Source organism: Streptopelia decaocto (genome assembly GCF_964273445.1).
Source record: "Streptopelia decaocto genome assembly, chromosome: 1".
Classification (NCBI taxonomy): domain Eukaryota; kingdom Metazoa; phylum Chordata; class Aves; order Columbiformes; family Columbidae; genus Streptopelia; species Streptopelia decaocto.
In genome coordinates, this window is record NC_138663.1 from 88,118,558 (window position 1) to 88,139,302 (window position 20,745).

The following is a 20,745-nucleotide window of genomic DNA, read 5'->3' on the forward strand; positions in this document are numbered from 1 at the left end:
TATAAAGAAATTGATGGACTGTAAAGCTGCATGTAGGTACTTCGATCATAAAAGTGGATACTCTGCTAACTAAGGTTAATTTTTACAAAAGTTTGACTCTTACTGGCATTCGAACATTTTGCAAACATCGCTTCTGTAATGTAAATGTTCCCAGCCATTCCTTTGTTTTGTTTCCTGACTTTTAAAATGATGCTAACTAAAATAATATAGAATTTTTGAGGAACCTTTGTTCTGCAGCCATTGTTTTTTAAATAAAGCGCTCATAAAAACCACTGGAGGTAGTGATTAATGGTATTTGTGACATTCTTTGGGGGCTCTAGCACCAGTTGCATTAGGCAACTGGCAGATGTTAAACCCTGAAAGGAATACCCATGGAATGTAATTTTATGCTTCTGATCAGGGTACATAGATTAGGGTTCTGTGCCTACTTAATGAAAATAAGTCAGCTTTCAGCTTGGATACTAAGGAACTGGAAGTGCCACTGATTGTCTGGGGAGCAAAGACTCTGAAGCAAAATATGTGAAGCTTATTTTTATAAGCACTCAAGAGATATTATCTTTGAAACTTTTTGTGACTGTATTTTCCACTGGCATTTGTAGATCACTTCAGTCTGCTGTGTAAGCACTACTTATCTGTCTTTTGAACCTCAGTGAATATTTGTTTGGGTCAATCCTGTTTTAAACTGTAGTAAGCTGATACAACTTGAAAATTATAAGAGAAATTACTGTAGGGCATGGAATTTACCCTTGGCAGAGCTAGTGTTCTTAAGAAAAAAAATACAGTTGCCACTGGTAAAGATGACTTAACCTCAGTATTTCTATGAGGTAACACCTAAGTTTCGTGGAAGTTAACTAATTAGCATTTTTGTATTTCTAACTGTGACTATTTAGGGAACGTAAGTAAAGTCTCTTGAATACATTGGTCGCAATGAAATGCCTGAAACAGATTGCAGCTTTCAAATTTTTGTGCTAACGGGACTCCTCTTTTAAGCATCTGAAAAAGGAACCTATATTTCAGATGAATTAAAAACAACAAAAGGAGTCTTGATAAGTACAAGAGTTGCTGACTGGCCGTTTTCTCAAGAACATGAATTGATCGATTGATCATCAGTTTTGCAGAATTACACAAATCTTTTCCAACCTTCAGTTGTGGGTGGACAGTCTACTTAGTATCTACTGGAAAAAAGAGAGAGAAATAAGAAGAGCGTCTTACAGTAAACAGCCCTTTTGGTTTCATTTTCATAGGTTGCAGCAGAAATTTTTCCAAAACTCAGCTTTTTTGTTTGTTTGTTTAATACATATTTTTTTAAAAGCTGCGTGAATGCAGTACTATGAAAGCCAAGGTTCTAATGTTGATGGAACTGTAGCTTTATGACATGCATTGACATAGCAGCAAAATAGTAATTTTTGCAAGTGTAGTATTTGGAAGGATTCTAAGGATTCTTGTTTGCATTGCTTCATTTCTAGAGTTTGAATTTCTAGTTTCCATAAGAAGAAAGTCTCTGGGAGAGCAGGAGAGGGACCATTAAATATTCTTTAACTGTTAAATTTCTGGGCAAATATCAGTGCTAATCTTATTAGCAATGTTGAGAAGGAATCAAAAATTTCTGGGTATTGAGGATTTCTTACTGTCAACACACACCTGCACACAGAGATGGGGAAATATAATGCTGGTGCTGGAAGGTGTCTCCCAGAGCACAGTGTGGACACCCACTCAAGTTATTTTCAGAATTTTCCTTGTCCTTGATTGTGTTCCCTTCCTTAGTTCTTTATTGCACTTTATTCCACATCTCCCCAGACCCGTAGTTCCTCACTCCTCTTCCTTTCTTATACAGTTCGTAAACTCAGAGCGAAGTCTGATGATGGTGATCTTGGACTTTGAGAGTATGTTTTTCTCCTGGCTGCAGGTGCAATGTTACTTTGCCTGCTTCATATTGTCATACCTTTACCCTCTGCAGCTACAATTCCAAGACAGCATAAACTAATCCACACTCAGAGTGTCCTAGTACTTAGTGTTCTGTTCCTTTCCCTGGAATGGCACTGAGAGAGGTGGTTCGGAGATTTGATGTGGCTGAAAATTAATTGTACTTACTACTACTCTTCACGCAAACCAACTCCATGAAGTAGCTAACCACATGGCTAAATTTGTGCAAGAATTTAAATGTGCATAAGTTGCATTGGACTTGGTCTTTAAGGGTGAAATATCATCTGACGGCTTGATGCAGTCTTAACAACTTCCTGGGGATGGGGGAGACTTATTTCCCTACCACGACATGTCTCAACTCCCCTGCTTTGCATTATCTGCTGCTTGCTGTGCTCTAAAGCAAGTTAATTAATCTCACTGTCATGGTTTAACCCCAGCTAACAATGCAACCATGACCCCCATTTGACCCCACCCCCTTCCTTCCCCAAATATGAGAGAGAATCAAAAGGGAAGGGAGAAACTTGGATTGAGATAAACACTGTTGAATAAAATAACAAAATACTAATATGCTACTAGTAAATATATATAAATAAATATATATATATATAAATAAATATAAATATGTAAAAAATAGAAGTAAAAGATACTCAAGGGAATTCCTCATGAACTCCATACGCACTGAGCAGCCAGCCCCAAGAAGCAACACCTGGTCCTGAACAGCTGATCCCAAAGAGAAAAAAAGGAAAAAGGCAGAAAGGCCCAAAGGCCTCTGCAAAATGGCAAAAGGCCGAACTAAATATCGTGAACCGAATTCCCGGGCTCCCACAAAAAGAGCAAAGAAGAACGTGTGTGAGAGAGAGACTGGAAGATCCCAACTTGCCTTAAATCTGAAGCATGGCAATAATGGGATGGAATACTCTCATTGATCAGTCTGGATGTCAGTCAAGCTCTGCCCCATCCATGTGCCCCTTCCTCAATGCCTCTCACCTGTGGGCAGGGTGCTCAGAATGCCCTTGACCAGAGCAGTTAAAAACATCAACTCCATCCTGGGGTGTTATCTACTTGTTCTCAAACTAAATCCAAATACTGAAAGTGCTAGCTACAAAAAAGAAAGGTTCCTAACTGCATGAAGAAAATTAACTCATTTTCAGTCAAACCAGCATACTCACATATCTGACTGAAAACTAACTTGGCTAAAAGAAAAATGGAACAGTTCACATGAATAGCTTTCTATTCAGTTAGAAAGGTGAATTGGCTTACTGCTGTGTGCGTGAACTATCAGAAGGGGTGGGACAAGAGGCAGCGTACCTGGAACCAAGAAGGTAAAGGAGGTGCAGAGTTCCCACTCCTGCTTTTTTGGTGTTGGTGAGCTGTTAGATCCGCTGCAACAGTTACAGTATCTGGGGTGGAGATGGAAAATGTATAAGTACTTGTGACTGCTAAAATCACAGTGCTTGTGGTTGCATCTGCCATGTCTATTAATCATCATGTTTTTTTGCTTTTAACTCTTAAGCAGAGGTGGCATTCTGGTCCTTTCATGTCCTTACAGTGTGCTGACCTTCTGCTTCTGACAGCTCCGTTTTCTAGTGTCCTTATCAGATTTCCTGGATTCCACAGGAATGGTGTCACATCCTTATGAGCACCTTAAAAGCAAGACCTCTCATATGCTGGACTCAAAGTTCATTTTCCCTGCCGTTCTTCAAAAAGATGTAGGCATCCTGTGATAAATGCAAGCAACCTTGGTAGCATTCCTTCCAAAACTAAGGCTGCCTCTTAAAGGATAGGGACACTGTACTTCTGAATATCAAAGAAAGCTTAAGATGCAAGTAGAACATAGAGTGAACAGGTGGGGTTTGTTTGTGGTGGTGGTGCTTTTTTTCTCCTGAGTTTGGTTTGTGGAGGCATAGGGAGAAGGAGTTAGAGTGCTTCAAGGTCGAGTTTAAAGAAAATGTTGTGTTCTGTCATTATGTGCCTAAATGACTTTTTGCGACCCATGGAGATTTTAAGCTCAGTCCTAGAACTTGCTTTGTTGAAAACTATAAACCCTAGGAGCCTCACTTCAAATTTCTGTATTAAGGGTCAGCAGACATGCTACCTGGAGCATTTCTTCTGCACATATGCGCAGCAGTGCTTTTTAATATGGTATTGTGATTTGATGCTCATTTTGGAAGGTAGTTGTCTGGAACATCTTCACCTGTTAATTTAAGGTGCGGCTTCCAACTAACTACTCCTCTCAGAAATTGATAATTTTTTTGACCCCTGCAAGTTTCCAACTGGAATGAAGGATATCTGCCTTAAAGTAGGTTTTCTTACCTGAACTTTTTCCCTACTTGGGAGTCCCTGACCATAGATTGAAAACTGATATAAAATATCTGCTTAAATGAGGAGGTGTAGGATTATTTCCTTTGAACTACAGTAGCTGTTTGTTAGGAATTATTTTTATATATTTATCCAGTCATCTTCTCATTCTCTTCGTACCTTCTGCATTGAGAGAATTCTGCAGTTTATTAGAATGACAATAGATGAGATTCTTCTAGTTCTTGCCTGCATACCTTCCTACTACCTTTCTTTGGAGAAGTGCAACCAAGTAGCGTTCATTCACAATCAATTCAGACCAGTGATAGTCCTTCCATTCACTTTGGATTGGAATTATAAACTCCTTAAGTAAAATCATTTTTCATAGTTTAAAATTTGAGTAGTTTTAACATGTCTAATCTTTGGCTGCACATATGTCTCTAAGTCTGTAAACTCTGGCCTAAAGCAGAGATTTTTGTGGCAAAAAATGTACATGATGGAAGGAATTTTGGAGTAGGAGTTAGTTGGACACTTCTCTGTAGGCACTGAACAAAATCTGGTTGTGATGAAGAGTAAACATGCAAGTTAAAAGCTGGTTTTACTTCATTTCAGTCATGCGATTTTTAAGATTGCATCAACTGTTCTAGAAATTCCATGCAGCCTGATAAACTCAGTCTCCCTTCTTGTTGTTACCCACTGTAGGCAGTAATACCCAACAAACAAAACCAGTTGTTAATAATCCCTAATGTTGATTTTATCATCTCACCACAGAAAGATCCTCAAAAGTTTGTGTTTGCAGTTCCTCTTGGCAGAAGAGAATTCCATGGTAGTTTCATGTGGAAAAAAATTCAATTTTTTTTCTTGCAACCAGATTTGTTTGGGGGTTTTCATGTCTTCCAAGCTGTTGAGGAAGAAGACAACAAAAATGTAGGAAAATAATCAGTTTTTATCTATAGGAAAGTGGGTAAGAGCAAAAGCAAGACCCAGCAGTTATCTTACGTGACAAGAGCTCTGCACAATTATCTTGAGAATGTGGAGGTATCTCTTTTGAAAAGAGGAGAACCGTGACCAGTAACTGTGATGTATTTGGTATTTCTGTTTTCCTCAAGTAGTATTTTACCTGTCATAATGAAAGGTGACTTTACATGAACTGTGTTTTTGCCACTTTCTGAATTTAAAGATAGTCTTCAGCTGCTGGATAGAGAGTGCATGCAGAACAGAAACACAGTTTAACTGTGGCAGCATGCACCCATTTGGTTCTCAGACCATGACAGAGAATGGTCGTAGTGTAATAGAGTACATAGGGTAGGTGAGATGGTAGAAGCTAAAGACGACATGGTGTTGATTTTGCTTAGCTGACAAATGCTACATTATAGAAGTCTGGAAGTGACACTGTTTCTCCCTGGCTCCTTCCCCACCCCCATTTCAGTGAAAAGCTTTAGTTCTTGTTACTTGTTAATTTTTCTACTACATAGTACTGAGGGAATAGCAGGAGACTTAGGAATATTAAATCTTATTCCAGTTCATAAAAGTAATAACTAATAGTTCTTAATATCTCTCTTTCTTCCAGGCACACAAACAAATGGCCTGGACTTTCAAAAGCAGCCTGTGCCTGTCGGAGGAGCGATCTCCACGGCCCAGGCCTTCCTTGGGCACCTTCATCAGGTAAGAGACAACCCATTTTAATGTAGGAGAGACTCAGGCAGGTACAAATGCAGCTTCTCTTGTATGTTGTGTTCTCTCTGTGAATGATGAGTAGTCATGTGATAGACCACGTGCTTAAGTAGCTTGGATGGAAAAAAAGTTCTTGTTGTGGCACTCAGTTCATTGCATTAAGCTGCAGAATATGTCAAGATAGGGTGACGCCTATTTAGGGGAACTGGAAAACCCATTTTAGGGGGCTTAGAAATGCTTAAAGTTCTGTGGGTTTTTTGTGTTGGTGGCGTTTTTCTTGGTTGGTTGGTTTTTTGTTTTTATGGTTGTGATGTGTTGGTTGTTTTTTACCTTAATGGAGATACCAAATTGAAGGCCAAGTAAAACGTAATCTTTTCAGTAAAGGATTTGTATTGGCTCAATAGCTGCAGAGGTTCTGAAACTCTCACTATCTGGTTAAGAAACAAGAAGTAGTGTTGAATGGTAGTCAGCACTATGCTTCAATCTTACAAGGTCTTACACATTAACTAGAAATATAAAGCGATTGTACTTATTAAGTATGTATGGTTTGTGAGTTTCTTTTTTTTTTTTTTGAAGTTATTTCAAGGACCTGTTTGTCAGATGATATTCAGGCTTCTACTGTTATCCCTCTGTTCTGCTACTGCTGTGTTTAGGGAATCAAAGCTGAACTTCGGATGGAGGCTGAAGCAAAGTGGGGCATCTCTAGGTGAAGAGATTATAAGGGGTATTTTTTGTAGTTTTTTTTCTGCTTGTACTTGATGTATGAAAACAAATGTCCTAATTTCTTTCCCTTCCTCCGCACCAAGTTTAAACTTTAAAATACTGTACCTAATTGGCTGACCTTGAATGTTTGAGGTCTGAGCTTGCACAGTTATTGTGGTATAATTGACATACTGAAGCTTTTATGCCCTCTTGTAAGAGCTCTGAACTGCCATTTTATTGTATAGAACATTCCACATGTCTTGTCACATAATTACAATTTTACTAGTAGATTGGGCTATATGGGACTTGGGGAGTGCCAGTGTTTGAATTTGCTGAACCAACAGGCTATTGTAGGCTGCTTTTACATTGAGAGAGGCTGACTAGTTTACATGGGATGTCAGTGTATGTTTAACATGGAGACATACACTGCTGTTCTGCAGAATTTTGTTTGTTTTAGTCTTCATTTCATTATATATGATCCAGGACAGTAATTGTATTTACTACAGTACTTTATCTTGCTTTGGAGATGTATTTATTTAAACAGTTGTCAGGATCTTTATAACTTCATGTCTGATAAAGTGTGATTCATTTATTGAAAACAGTTCAAAGGAAAATCTCAGCTATTCTCTTATGCACCTGCAGTTGCGTGAGGAATCTATTGTCCAAGTGTCCTCTTCTAGTGTGGTTGCTGTTAGTGGGGTGTTACTCAGCCTTAACACGCAGCCGTTTCTTCCAGACTAATACCAAATATTAAGTTGTAGGCAACATTCAGGAACAGTTTAATTTCAAATTAAAAAATGTTTGTGTGGTGGAAAAGGGTTTCCAAATTGTATTCAAAGAGATTTTCAGGAATACGCTTGCTGTACCTGAGTGAGATACATTTGTAGTCTTTTGTGTGTTTTTGTTTGTTTGTTTTTCATTGCTATGTGATTTTTAAAGTATTATTTCTGGGGTGGTTTTTTTTTGAATGGCAGGCTATTATTGTTTAGATTATTCTCTGCTGTTAATTCGTGTTAAAAGCTCAGATTACATCATCTGTGTCTAACTGTATTTTGCTTGTGACGGGGAAGAGCTTTTCTGGGAGTGTTTGCTTAGATGTGGAACATGCTTAGTTGGGTCTAGTACCTTCATCTATAGTGGTAGAAAAAATTTCCAAGGTGACTCTTAAAGGTTGCCTGTTCAAATATTCAGTTATTAAATTCATGTACAGCAATTTAAATTAAACCTCTCCTTCCTGTACTTGCAGATATGTGGACTCTCTTTTGTGATATATGTTATGTGGGGGCTTCTTTTTGTAGAGGCAAGAGTGCTATACATCTTACTTTGCTTTATTGTGTCCTTATGTGTTGCCTGGTTTTCAAATGAGCAGTGGTTTTCAAACATGGCGAGAGATGGAATTCACTACAGGCTGTAACTCTGACCTTTGAAAGTGCTGGTAATTAATTACATAGCATTCTTTCTTTGTAATAGGAGTGGTGGTAGAAAGAAGGCGAGACTGATTAAACCAGACTTTAATAAATGAAAATTTAGCATTTGTTGTACAGAGAAAATCCTTACTAGAGGTAAAATAACACTCTTTAAAAATCTCTGTTTCTGAAGCATAAGTTTGTCTTCACTGCTAATCCACAAAAACTTCTTCGGACATGTTAATCACAAACACTGAATTCAAGTTTTGAGTATACCTAAATCAATACAGCTTTTGTAAAGTGTCTCCGGTCCTCTGTCTCAAGATCATTTCGGTGGCTGAGGACTGCAAATACTCTGATGGGTTGCTCTGAGAAAGAGTGTTTATGATGTGGGGTTTGTGCTATGCTGGTGATTGCTCCTGTCATATAAGGAAGCAGATGAATGCAGTGTGCATGTTTTGGGTAAGACCCATTCTGAAATATTGGAAGGATGATGATGAGTAGAGCTTAACACCCTCCCCTGAAGCCTAGATTTTTATTTTTTTTTTAACAGGAATGGGAATAATTAGCCTGTCCACCCCAAAATGCTCTGTTTCTACTCCATTTCATGATAATATCTAGATCCTTAGGCAGGAATATGCTCAACAAGAGGTAGACAAGTAACACTGTGGAAGTGTCTTATAGGTTGTTTTTTTGGGTTTTTTTTTTTTTTTTTTTCAGCCTGGAGTACAACCCCTGCTTCACTGGTTCAGGTGTCAGGGAGGCATGTGTTGTTCTTGGGGGAGTTTTTGTTGGGGTGCGGGTGGGGAGGTTGTTCTTTTTACATTTTTGAAGTTTTCTATGGATTCTACATTATTTCATTGCCATTTTTGCACTGTGTTGTAGGTCCAGCTCGCTGGAACAAGTTTACAGGTTGCTGCTCAGTCCTTAAATGTACAGGTAAAGACAGTTGCCTCCCACTCCTCGTCCTTCTTGCATTCCAAACAGCGTTATGGTCCCATTAGAGATAGTTTTTAACCTGTGATATGTTACTTTATTTTTTCATTCTGATTGCTCTTGCAAATGAGAGAGATGAAAGAATAATAGTTTTACAAACGTGAATCAGGTTCAGGATTGTAAGCATTCAGAATCTGGAGTTGTTTAAAACATGCAGTGATCATAATTTTATGCTGAATTTCATTCAGCAGTTGTATCATGAAAACAGTAAAACTCCAGGAATATTTCATGTTCTTCCATTTATTCCCTTATTTTAAACATAGCAAGTGTTGCTTTTCAATTTGTCCTTACTTCTGGTAGCTGAATATGGGAGTATAATGTAACATTAACTATGTAACATGCCTAGTGTAGATGGCTTGTGTAAATAACACAGTGATTTAAAAATAAGCCAGAGTAATTGTTGTTTAATAATGTACGTGGGACAACAAAGGTCTCAAACTTTTTTATGATTCCGAACACTTCAGTGTGTCAGTAACTTGCCACTTCTTCTCAGCATTATATTAAGGGGCAAGGGATGCAGTTTTATTGAAAACTGGTTTCAGTATTGCTTGTTATTAAAGAATGTAGGTAGTGCATTACATGAAATGCAATAGAATGTGGACCCACTTATACATAATAACAATTTGGAAAGAAGACGAGGTATAGTGACCTTCCTTTCTAAGAGGAAGGAGGCAGAAAATTGCCTTGGTTGCCATGGTAAACTTCCATCCCTGAGAGAGATGTTGGCAAACAGGCTGTATCTCCAGTGCAGAATGTTTACAGTCCTGCGCTGTAATTATCGCTCAATGACTGGCAGAATTAATCAGAGCCTTTATGTTAATTAGCCTGCTCTGCAGTCCCCAAAACAGGTGGTGGAAAATATGCAAATCTATGCAGAATTTTAATGTTCTGCATAACCAGTTTTAATTATCATAAAACTCTCTCCCTCTCTTCGTGCTCTTGCATTTTCTCCCTCATGTCTTCACAATTTCTTCTATTTAGATAAAAAACAAAACCCAAAACCACACAAAAAATCACCCCCCCAATCTTTTAAAATAAAGCATCATGCAATTAAATAAATGCTAAACTTTGTTTAAAAGCACTGTATATATTTTGTGTTTTGCTGTAGGTAGATAAACTTGAGGATTCTCAAACCAGTTCTGTATAAACGAAGAGTGTGATGACTTAGAGGTGCATGATGCAGATAGAGAAAATGGGAACACAATCTCCTTTCCCTCATTCCATTGATTAGGATTTTAGGCAATGAATAATTTTAACAACCTGTTCTTCCTTTATGGTGAAAGGTAGTATCAGCTTCAGTTGCATGGGATAAAGTGAAATGAGACCTGAAAATAATGTCAAAGAGTCACAAAAGAGCTGGGAGTCTTTTCGTCTTGTTTAAACTGCATTACCTACAGACATGTTTGAGCAGTTGTAGCTGAGATGATGGGCACATAGAGCCATTGCTTAAACACACTCTTAAAATAAACCCAAGGGCTTTTTGTATGCAGATGAAAGATTTTTATTGTGTTGAGATAGCAGTGTTATACATTAACATCTGTTTTACACTATAAAGAGTTGTATTTTTTTTCTGACTAGTCTAAATCTAATGAAGAATCTGGGGACTCTCAGCAGCCAAGCCAGCCTTCCCAGCAGCCTTCAGTGCAGGCGGCCATACCCCAGACCCAGCTTATGCTGGCCGGAGGACAGATCACTGGGGTAAGATTTACCCGAGCATACTGCAGTAAACCTCCTGTCCGGCAAATGATGGCAGTATCTACGGCAGTCCCCACAGAACTGTCAGTGAAGGTTATTGTCATTTCCTTTAACGTAGGGACAAGCTTGAGTGAAAGAGGGGATGGAAAATATCTTCCTACAAGAAAAAAAAAAAAAAAATAGATTTTTATCTTTGGGTTTTGTTGCAAAGTATTTGCTTAAAAAAAAAAAATTAATTCTTTCTCCCTGTTCTCAGTATCTGTCTTGGCTCTGCAATGAAATGAAAACCTGGTGTGTGTACAAATAAGAAAGTTACTGATGTCATAAAGAGGAATTTTCTTTTTTCAAGATTAAAATGAGGCATGGGAGCATGAGACTAAATCTTATCAGATAGCTGAGTGAAGAACAAAAATGATAGTAACTGCTGGCATTAATTCTTCCTCTTCAACACATATATTTTTAAGTAACTATATTAGTGGTTACCTTAAGCCTGTGTAACCCTTCTATTTTAACCTACTGATTTTGAGATGTTTTAATTGCACGGCTTTGGGAGTAACTCTGGAATAACTGTTGTTTTAGGATTACTGGTGTTTCTGAATTGTTGTAAATGCTTTCAGTCATTTAAAAAAAGAGCAAGTTTTGTGAATGGGATGGTTTGGTTAAAGAGTTTGCTTCCACTTAATCAGCTTTTCAGTTTTAAGAGTTTGCATGTTAATAAGGAATTTAGGGCAGTTGCTCTAACAATGTGTTTATGATTTGAAGTATTAGGTTAGATCGTCTCTATACTTGAATGAAACAGTGTCTTAATTTCACGTTGAGTTGTTAAATCTTCTCGTATGCTCATAAATAACCATCCTATTTAGTTTTTGGTTAATTACAGTTGAAAGTTGTAAAAGCGAGACTGTTTTAATACATTATTAAAACCCAGCATATTTTATTATTTTCTTATTCTCAAAGTGTTGTGGTGGTTTTTGTTTTGTTTTGCTTTTTTTTTTTTTTTAAATTTATGACTGTCTGCAGTAGGGAAACACTCCAAAGTCCAGGCCTATGCAGATATGGATTGCAGCAAATATGGGCCTCAAGATTCATTTACATGTAAAGGAGAGACTGCTGCCACCTGTTTCACAGAGATAATGCGTGTTTGAGAAGGGATGTAAACTTGCCAGCTCTATTCTATTTAAAAAGAAAAAAAAGCAGATGGGGAGACTTGGAGAGAAACAAATGGAGCTCATGTTCTTTACTTATATCTTAGGGCATAATGGAAATGATGGAATATGGCAGGGATTCTTGCTAATGTGAAGCAGCTGGGGTGTTATCAGTTTGTTCAGTAGCCATAGCCAGCATTCCTGCTTCTCATTCATCTGACTAATCACTTGCTGTTCTGCTGGGTGTAAATTTCCTTTCAAATCCTGGCAATACTGATTCTTTTCTTTTGCTTGCTACTTAATTACCTATTTCCCAAACTTCCTGGTAGGATTGTGAAGAAAACTTAAGTTAGGTTCTGTAAGTTCCAGTAAGTGCAAATGTTTGCTTCCGTGTGGTTTGGTTTATGTCAGGTCTGTGGTAGGTTGGTTCCTACACCATGTTGAGTAGCCAGCTGTCCTTACTTAAGGCTGAAGTCATTGGCTAGTTAATGGCTGAACTGTGGTAATAGTGTTAGGAATGCCTGGTTAATATAACTAGTAATGAGCTAGCTAATGACTTTGTAGCTGAAGTGGCTCTTTCCATCATTAATGGCTGTGTTTTCTAATTATTTATAGCTCACGTTGACGCCAGCCCAGCAACAGTTATTGCTACAACAGGCGCAGGCACAGTTGCTGGCGGCTGCAGTGCAGCATTCAGCCAGTCAGCAGCACAGCGCTGCTGGTGCCACCATCTCGGCCTCTGCTGCAACGCCGATGACGCAGATCCCTCTATCTCAGCCAATACAGATTGCACAGGTGAGCCTTGAGGCTTGAGAGGGTGGAAAATGAAGAGATTTGACTAATTGCATCACTCAAATAATATTTTTATTCCTTACTCAGTGAGTTTCTAGAGTCTTTTAAGTACTGTTAGTCTTTCCTTATGCATCCTTGGCTGATGAGGTTGAAGCTGATAGTTTTAGCAAAGAGTGTGTACCAGCTGCTTATCAGTTCCATTGGGCTTCTGAGTTTGTTCCAGAATCTGACCAGATGCAGTATTTTCTGGATTTTCCTCCTTTCAGTTAGCTTGAGAAAGGAGAAGAGGTATAGAAAGGTACCTGTAGAAATTACACTTGTTGATACCTGTATGGATCAGAAGGGATACGTACTTAGCACAAAGGATACTTGTTTGATCCAAACAGCAAAATGATAGACTGAAGAAAGGCAGTTTGACTTGACACATTCATGTGCTGTTTTGGCTTGGTGCTTAATGCTCAGAGTTCAGTGACAAAGAATGGGCACTCTTGTGTGTCTGGAGAAAAACCTGGCAGAATGAGTCTGGTGTCGGAATCTGTCCGGTTTTACAGTCTGCTGCTAAAGACCCATCAATTCCTCATTCTGAAGAACTGCTTGCCGAGGAAGTTCTGCTTACTGGGAGCCTCAGAGATCCTCCTGGGTCTTCCAAGACTGGCTTAATTCAGTGTGGAGAACACAGCGCCATTGACTCTATGCTTAGCATTTGTAGTGCGGAAACTCCTTAGACTTCTGGACAAGGGTAGCCAAATGTACAGCATAGGCATCTTGAGTACTACTGGTAGGTGATTGTGTTGCTGATTCTGAGGTGCAGCTTTCCGTAGATTAAGGTTCTCAGTACGTAATACTTTGGTTTGATTAGTCTAGCTCCACAAAGTATGTTGGGTATGTAATCTCCAAAGTTGCTGCGTCTTGCAGTGAGTAGGTTCTGATGCTGTCTGGTGCTTTCTATTCAGGCAATTTTCATTTGCATTCATCTGGGATGAAGTGTTTAAAAAGTGAGGATGAGGGCTGATTAAATAAAAGAATGGAATTTTCGCAATTTTCTGTGGAGTCCATTGGTGTAATGTGCTGTTCCTTAATTGTGCTAGTCCAGTAGCTGAATAACAGACTAGTTTTATTAGCTGAAGTGGCAAACATCCATGGTGTTGGTTTAAAAGTTCTGACCCCTCTGGCCATCCTTACAGAGGCCAGAGTGATGCTATCCCACCGTGAAAAGGCCAGAACTGATGTTGCCCACAGACTCCTCACACTGAGCTTCTTGGTGACAAGTCCTGTGACCAGAAATCAGTATTTCTTTTAGCAAAGGATCCCACTTCACTGGCATGATCTGGAAATGACTTAAGGTTGTTGCATTCAGAGAAACTTGTAACTACTAAGACCATCTCTTAATTTTAAGCCTTTGTCTGTAGCCAATAATACAGACAGATTTCAAGACAAGAATGGGAAATGAAATGTCCTTGTCAAGGAAGTTGATGGTTAGCTTCTAACTTCTCTCCATGCATCTGTCACAGACTTCTGATTTGATATTCTGTGAGTCTTTTAACCTAAATGTAAGTGATCCACAAGTGCGTGCCTTTTGTCTTCCAGGTGTGCAGTTTAAGATAGTGAGGTGTGGAGCATTAGGACTTAATAAAATAAAATTTTATTAATAAAATCTGTACCTTGAACTTTCTGGGTTTACATTTGTCAAATATGCCATGAAATTAGTGGATACTATTGAAGGCATTGTTGTACATGTGTGACCTGCTTCTAATCCAACTCTTCCACTTCAGTGGGAAGCTGTGAAAATTTGATAAGCATTTACAGTTATAATTTAGTACTGGGTTTTTCTCCAGAAATAACAAAATCTCCCAAGTGGTGTTTGGGAAGAGTGGAAAAGATCAGACAGGTGTCATCAAATAGGAGCTTCTGAAGTGAGCATTGTCTGGTATGTGTGTGTGAATGAGCCAAAGGTTCTGTGAAAAATAGTATGTGATCATGTAGTTGCCACCATAAAATGTGTATTTGTAGCACAAGGCAAACAAGTTAAACTTGTTTTCTGGCATTCCTAATTATTGAAATTTTTTACTTTAATTTATTTTAGGATAGGTTATTTTGATATATAAATGTAGCATAGATTAATCTTGTTAGCTGCTCCTTATGATGAAAGTGCAGGACATAATTTGTGCAGGTGTTGGATATAATTTGAGATACTTTATGGAAAACTTCCACTGCCTAGTTTTGTAGGTGGATAACACCATGCTCTTTGATCCATCTTCATAATGACTTATGAACAGTGCTCAGCTTTGTTTGCATTGCTATTGTAAACATATAGCTGATTACACAAATAGCTGAATGTTTGTTTTAATTGATGATTTTTGAATAATTGATTAACTGGCAGGTCTCTGCAGCAGGGGGATTACCATATTTATTTTAATTAACTAATTGCAGAAGCATGACTTTTTAAATGTGTGCTGCAGTTAATGTAAGGCATCTGCCGCAGCAATCTGATAAGGTGTTAGTGCTGCACTGAAGCTGAATTGTCACTAAACAGTTGTAGCAAGTTTTGGAGTTTTTTGTAAACTTTATTTGTTTTCAGGATCCATGATCAGTGTTTATATGAGGTAAATCTCAAAATGACAGAGATGCTTATGTTTGTAGTGAAGTTATAACTAGAGTTAATGGCATTGATTTTACAACTTTAGGTATTTTCTTTAAGACCAAAAAACTTCCTTAAGTCAAGATGTATCATTTCTCTTGGGAGATTATTTTGCTGAGGTAGGAGCTGACTAGTTTTGATCCCTATAAATTGTTAGGCAGCATCAGAAGACATGCATATTTCCCCAAAAGTTTTTACATCTCTTTCTGTGTGCTTGTGCTAGTATACGGATTTTACCATTGAGAAAACAAAGATAAGTATAGGAAAACAGTGTCAGGGATTGTTTGCATGGTTGCTAGTGGGAGATGTATTGTAGCACTACAATTAACTAAATAATAAAACTTTCCCAAGGTAGAAATAAAGTTGGATTTCAAATGAATTTGAGGGGCTGATACGGCTATTTAAGAGTGATTAGCGTTGGAGGTATCATTTCCATTCTGCATTACAGAATTATATTTCTGTATTTAAACAAGACTCAGCCAAGATACCATTTACTGAGGCAGATGCACAAAATAAGATTGCTTATACCAGTTATCCCTGAGGCCTCAATTTAAAAGCAGTTTTCTCATATTAAAGTGTGAGAGCATGATGATAAGAACTGCCATGTCTTAGCTAGGTACCTTGTGTTATGAATACTATAGTCTTAAACAAAAAGCTCTCCTTTGATCTTACAAATATACTGCCACTGTTTCTTTGTATTCTTTCTTGTAGGTAATTTCCTCTCCTCTGGTGCTTTTTCAAATCAACCAAAATCTACTTGGTCATCTGGGGACATTTCATTCATTTGCTTTTGGTCAGGAAGATCTTCAGCCTGTTTTTCTGACTGCACTTTTTCCTTCAAAAATTTCTTCCCAACTCTTCGTTTTGTATTTCTACTTTTTCTCTTATCCACCTCTATTTTTATCTTTCAGCCTCTCTGCATTTCTTTTTCTCCCACCCACTGCTCACAGCCTCAGTCAGTTTGCCCTACTCTTTCTATTTCCATTTTTTTCCTCTGCATCTAGTCCTTGCATCCAATTCAGTATGAGCCCTGCTGTGCTGGAGGGTTTGCTCAGTCTGCACAGGTAACCAATAGAGCATTGAAAATCAGTGAGTGAAAGAATTGAGGTCCATGTTGCATTGGGCTCAAGAAGTAAGGGGGTTTAGTAGCAGTTCTGACCAATGAAACTTAATGATATGAAGTCAGAAGAAACATGACATAAAAAACTGGAGCAGTTATAGCTCTCTTTTTTTAGGAAGGAAATTTTCTGCAGTTTTATAGGAATGGTTGCAGTACTTCTCAAATTTTTTGAAAGCAAACAATACTATCAACTTTAAAAACACTCTGTGCTGGGGGGCACTTTTTAGAAATTTTGGCATTCTCTTAGAATATTAAAGTTTCCATTTCTTAAAGAGCATGGCTTGGTTGATCCATCTGGTGTCTGTCTATCATATTATTGCACTGCATGCTTTTGGCTTAACATGCCTAAGTTGCCTAAGTGATTGATGGCCAGTGTCTTAGTAATGCAGGATAAGTAGTGATTTTCTTATAATGCATGTCTACGGTCTCATAAATCAATGGACTCACTTTTTTTCTTTTCCTCCATAGTCTTCCTTTTCACTCACTGACACACACCACCCCTCTTCTGCAGAAGTTGCACCTTTTGAGTCTAACAGTTTTAAAATAATGTAAGGTGATAGGCAGATAAATATATTCTGCAAATGGTATTGTGTAAATAAAAAGTTATCCTTGTCAGTCTGTCTTGACTTTCCATTGCTATCTCCATTGCTGGCAGTTAATGGTCTTTCACATCTGCTGGCTGAGCAGCTTGTGAGAGTGCTCAGTAACCTGCATCAATCAAAATGCATGGAGGCTACTTTATTTACCTTAAGAAGTTTGTCTTTAATAGTCTGGCTTACTTTAACTCAAGTATGTTAGGAAGTATGTTAGAATGAGCAGCTTCATTCAAGCAGCCAGATTGAGCACTGGTTTAGGAGTGAAGTGGCATTAGTTAATGTGTTCTGACACAGTTGGACTCAGAAGAGGGTATCTGTCTGCACACAGGTACTCTGGTATCTGAGTAACTTATATGAAATAGTGTTTTGGGAGGTTTTTTGTGTGGTGGGTTTAATGGGAGCTTCCAAGTGTGGGAAATACTTCCATCTTTTATCCACCGGCTTGGCAGCTATTTTGAAACACCTTCTTCTCAGAAGGATGGAAAGATTCTACACATCTGTATAGTTTTCATAGATTAGCTATGGTATGTTGGCTGGCTTCCCATTGTACTTCAGTTTTCAAATTTCAGTTACTCTTGATATTGTCCTGTTTAGAGAAGATTAAAAGAAAAAGGCTAATTTGGGGAGAAAATTTTTAAGCAGTTCCCTCTGTTTTCATTCTCCAGCTAAACAGCAAGTTTAAGTATTTTTCTTGATAATTCAGTTTCTCAGAAATTACCATTTACATTGAGACCAGTCATTTAATTATAGAAATTAATAGTTCTGAATGGTTTAAATACATAAAAGTAGGGTTCTACAATAGTGGTGAGTTTTGATTTATTCCTTTTCACCTTAGTTATAGCCATGTCTACTAAGCTTTTGCAGTTTGTTTCAGAACTAATCAAATATATTTATTTACTATGAGTTAGCTATTTCCTGAAATTTGACCTGAACAGAGTACTGACTAGTAATCTGTTTTTTTTTTTTTTTTTTTTTTTTGCTTTCTGGTTACTGAAAAGAATGCTAATTGCAGATTATTGTTGTTATAAACAGAAATAGCTCCCAGCTGATATCACAGTATCACAGTATCACAGTATGTTTGGGATTGGAAGGGACCTCAAAAGATCATCTAGTCCAATCCCCCTGCTGGAGCAGGAACACCTAGGTGAGGTCGCACAGGAACATGTCCAGGCGGGTTTTGAATGTCTCCAGAGAAGGAGACTCCACCACTTCCCTGGGCAGCCTGTTCCAGTGCTCTGTCACCCTTACTGAGAAGAAGTTTCTTCTCAAATTTAAGTGGAACCTCTTGTGTTCCAGCTTGATCCCATTACCCCTTGTCCTATCATTGTTTGCCACCGATATGCTTGATTTGTCAACAATTAATTTTGTAGCAGAGTTGCATCCTCAAAACATAAGTCTGAGAAATCTGGGTGCTGATAAGCCTAAAGTATTTGGAAACTTCAGCACTTGAAGAAGAGGGGGTTTGGGGTTGTTTTTGTATATTTGTTTTGGTTTTGTTGTGAGGGGGTTTTATTGTTTTGTGTGTTTTGGTTTTGTTTTGGTGTTTTTTGCTTTTTTGTGTGTGTTTTTTTTGTCTTTTGGGGTTTTTTGTTGGTTTTTTTTTTTGGTTTTGTGGCGTTTTTTGTTTGTTTTTGTTGTTGTTTTTTTTTTAAAGCATAACAGTGCTTGAAGTATTTTGCTGGGTTATTTGGTAAACAATTTTTGTTTGGTTTTATGAAGGACAATGAAATTCAAATTGCCAGCCTAAAGGATATTCAGTAGTAGGACTGCTGTGTTTGACATCCACTTCTGTCTCTAAATGTTAGAATGTAGCTGCTTGATAGGTAATCTAGTTACCTTGGGATTCATGGCTGACTTAAATGGCTAACGTACAGCTCTTTCTTTTCCTCCTTTTTTTTTTTTTTTTTTTTTTTTAAATTCCTTTCTCCCCTTTTTTTTTTTCTTCCCTCCCCCCCCCTTCCCCTGTTTCCTTAAGGATTTGCAGCACTTGCAGCAGCTTCAGCAGCAGAATCTCAACCTGCAGCAGTTTGTGTTGGTGCATCCAACAACCAACTTGCAGCCAGCACAGTTCATCATCTCACAAACACCGCAGGGGCAGCAGGGTAAGTGTTCCTTGCCAGAACAGAAAATCGTACATACCTTTTAAGAGGAACAGGTGAAACTGAGGTGCTTCATACACCTTCACTAGGTGTTGATATTCCCTAGGAGAAATAACAGTATTGCAATTAGGAGACTCTAACAAGTTGTCCCTTTTCTGGGTGTTAGACATCAGCCTTGTCAAAGTTTGTGTAGCTTCTCAGGGAGGATCAATCCAGAGTTCATGGCATGGGAAGATTTGTTAACAACAAGTTATCTTGGGAAATACTGCATCATCCGAATTTCTGGGTCAGGCTCTCAAAAAGGAGGCCTACTGGGAAGAAAACTTCTAGAAGAAAACTCTCCAGAACTCAAGGGCAGGATTGTAGGAGGTAGAAGCCAGGATGATGTGTGGGCTGTCTGGATTAGGTCAGTGCTGAAAGGGCTACAAAATTCTATGACTGGGAAAAGAAAGAAATCAGGAGTCCTTGCAGGAGACTAAAAAGTCTTTAAGCCTGAAGAGGGTATGATAAATTTTGTCATAAGCTGAAGCAATAATTACACCTTTGGAAAAGAGCTAGAATGCTTGATTTTGTATAATAACTCTTGGAAATAATATTTTGGTGTTACAGTGGGTATGCCTTACATGTTAAATGCCAACCAAGGCAGTAGTAGACTGTAGTGTGCTAGATCAGTTGAGATCTTGTACAGGATCTTTGCTCTAAGAACCAATATGTTCAAGTAGCAGTACATCACAGTACCGGTTGAACCCTGTTTATTGATGCCTACAGAAAACTGCATTTTGCCATGACCTCTTAGGCTGATCATAGAATCCTTTGGGTTGAGAAACACCTTTAAGGTTGTTGAGTCCAGCCGTTAGCATAACACTGCCAAGTCCACCTATAAACTGTGTCCTTAAGCACCTCATCTACAAATCTTTTCAACAACTCCAGGGATGGCAATTCAACCACTTCCCTGGGCAGCCTGTTCCAATGCCTGACAAACCTTTCCATGAAGAATTTTTTCTTAATAGCCAATCTAAACCTCCCCTGGTGCAACTTAAAGCCATTTCCTCTTGTCCTATGGCTTCTTACCTGGGAGAAGAGACTGACACCCACCTGGCTACAACCTCCTTTCAGGTAGTTTTAGATAGTGATAAGGTCTCCCCTTAGTCTCCTCCAGGATATATCGATATATGGTCTTTCTTGCCCCCTTTGTCTTCTATGTGAACTCTACTCAGTTGTTCAGGTCTGGTAATCCAAAGATTCTTGCTCAAAAGGTGAACTCTGTTGTGCTTGAAGAGTCCTCCAGAGCCAGGCTGTCCTATAAAACAGCTCTTTGCACGTATTTTTTTTAATTTTTTTCCATTTTTTTCATGCAACATTCCTCCTTACATACTATGACTTGGATAGAACTGGCTTTCCATTATGCTAAAGCTCTCTCACTTTCTGAATGCTCTCACATTTGAAGAAAGGTTTAATCAAATTTAACTTTATTTTAATAGGACTTGATTTAGGAGAGCTTTTTAACCAACACTGGTATAAAATGGCTAAAGACTGTTCTTCAAGGCATTTCGTGGTGTACTGGTTTCTTAAAATGAAGGAGAGCTTATAAGCTTAAGTATTCTTCTATAAGAAATCAAACTTCACCAAAATTTAGTTCAGTGTTTCTTTAAAACAGGCTTTTT

At 38.3% G+C, this 20,745-nt stretch overlaps 1 protein-coding gene across 9 annotated transcripts in view; it reads left to right on the forward strand.

Moving 5' to 3' along the window:
• Positions 1–20,745, forward strand: part of POU2F1 (POU class 2 homeobox 1) — a 115,135-nt gene that overhangs the window by 69,670 nt on the left and 24,720 nt on the right. For 2 of the 9 annotated variants that reach the window (XM_082059317.1, XM_082059318.1), the window contains 5 exons: positions 5,789–5,883; positions 8,886–8,939; positions 10,575–10,784; positions 12,452–12,631; positions 18,958–19,084. In XM_082059317.1, the coding sequence (XP_081915443.1) occupies positions 5,789–5,883; positions 8,886–8,939; positions 10,575–10,784; positions 12,452–12,631; positions 18,958–19,084 (666 nt within the window). The remainder of the gene's footprint in view (positions 1–5,788; positions 5,884–8,885; positions 8,940–10,574; positions 10,785–12,451; positions 12,632–18,957; positions 19,085–20,745) is intronic. The other 7 variants (XM_082059320.1, XM_082059319.1, XM_082059321.1 and 4 more) reach the window with 6 other exon arrangements.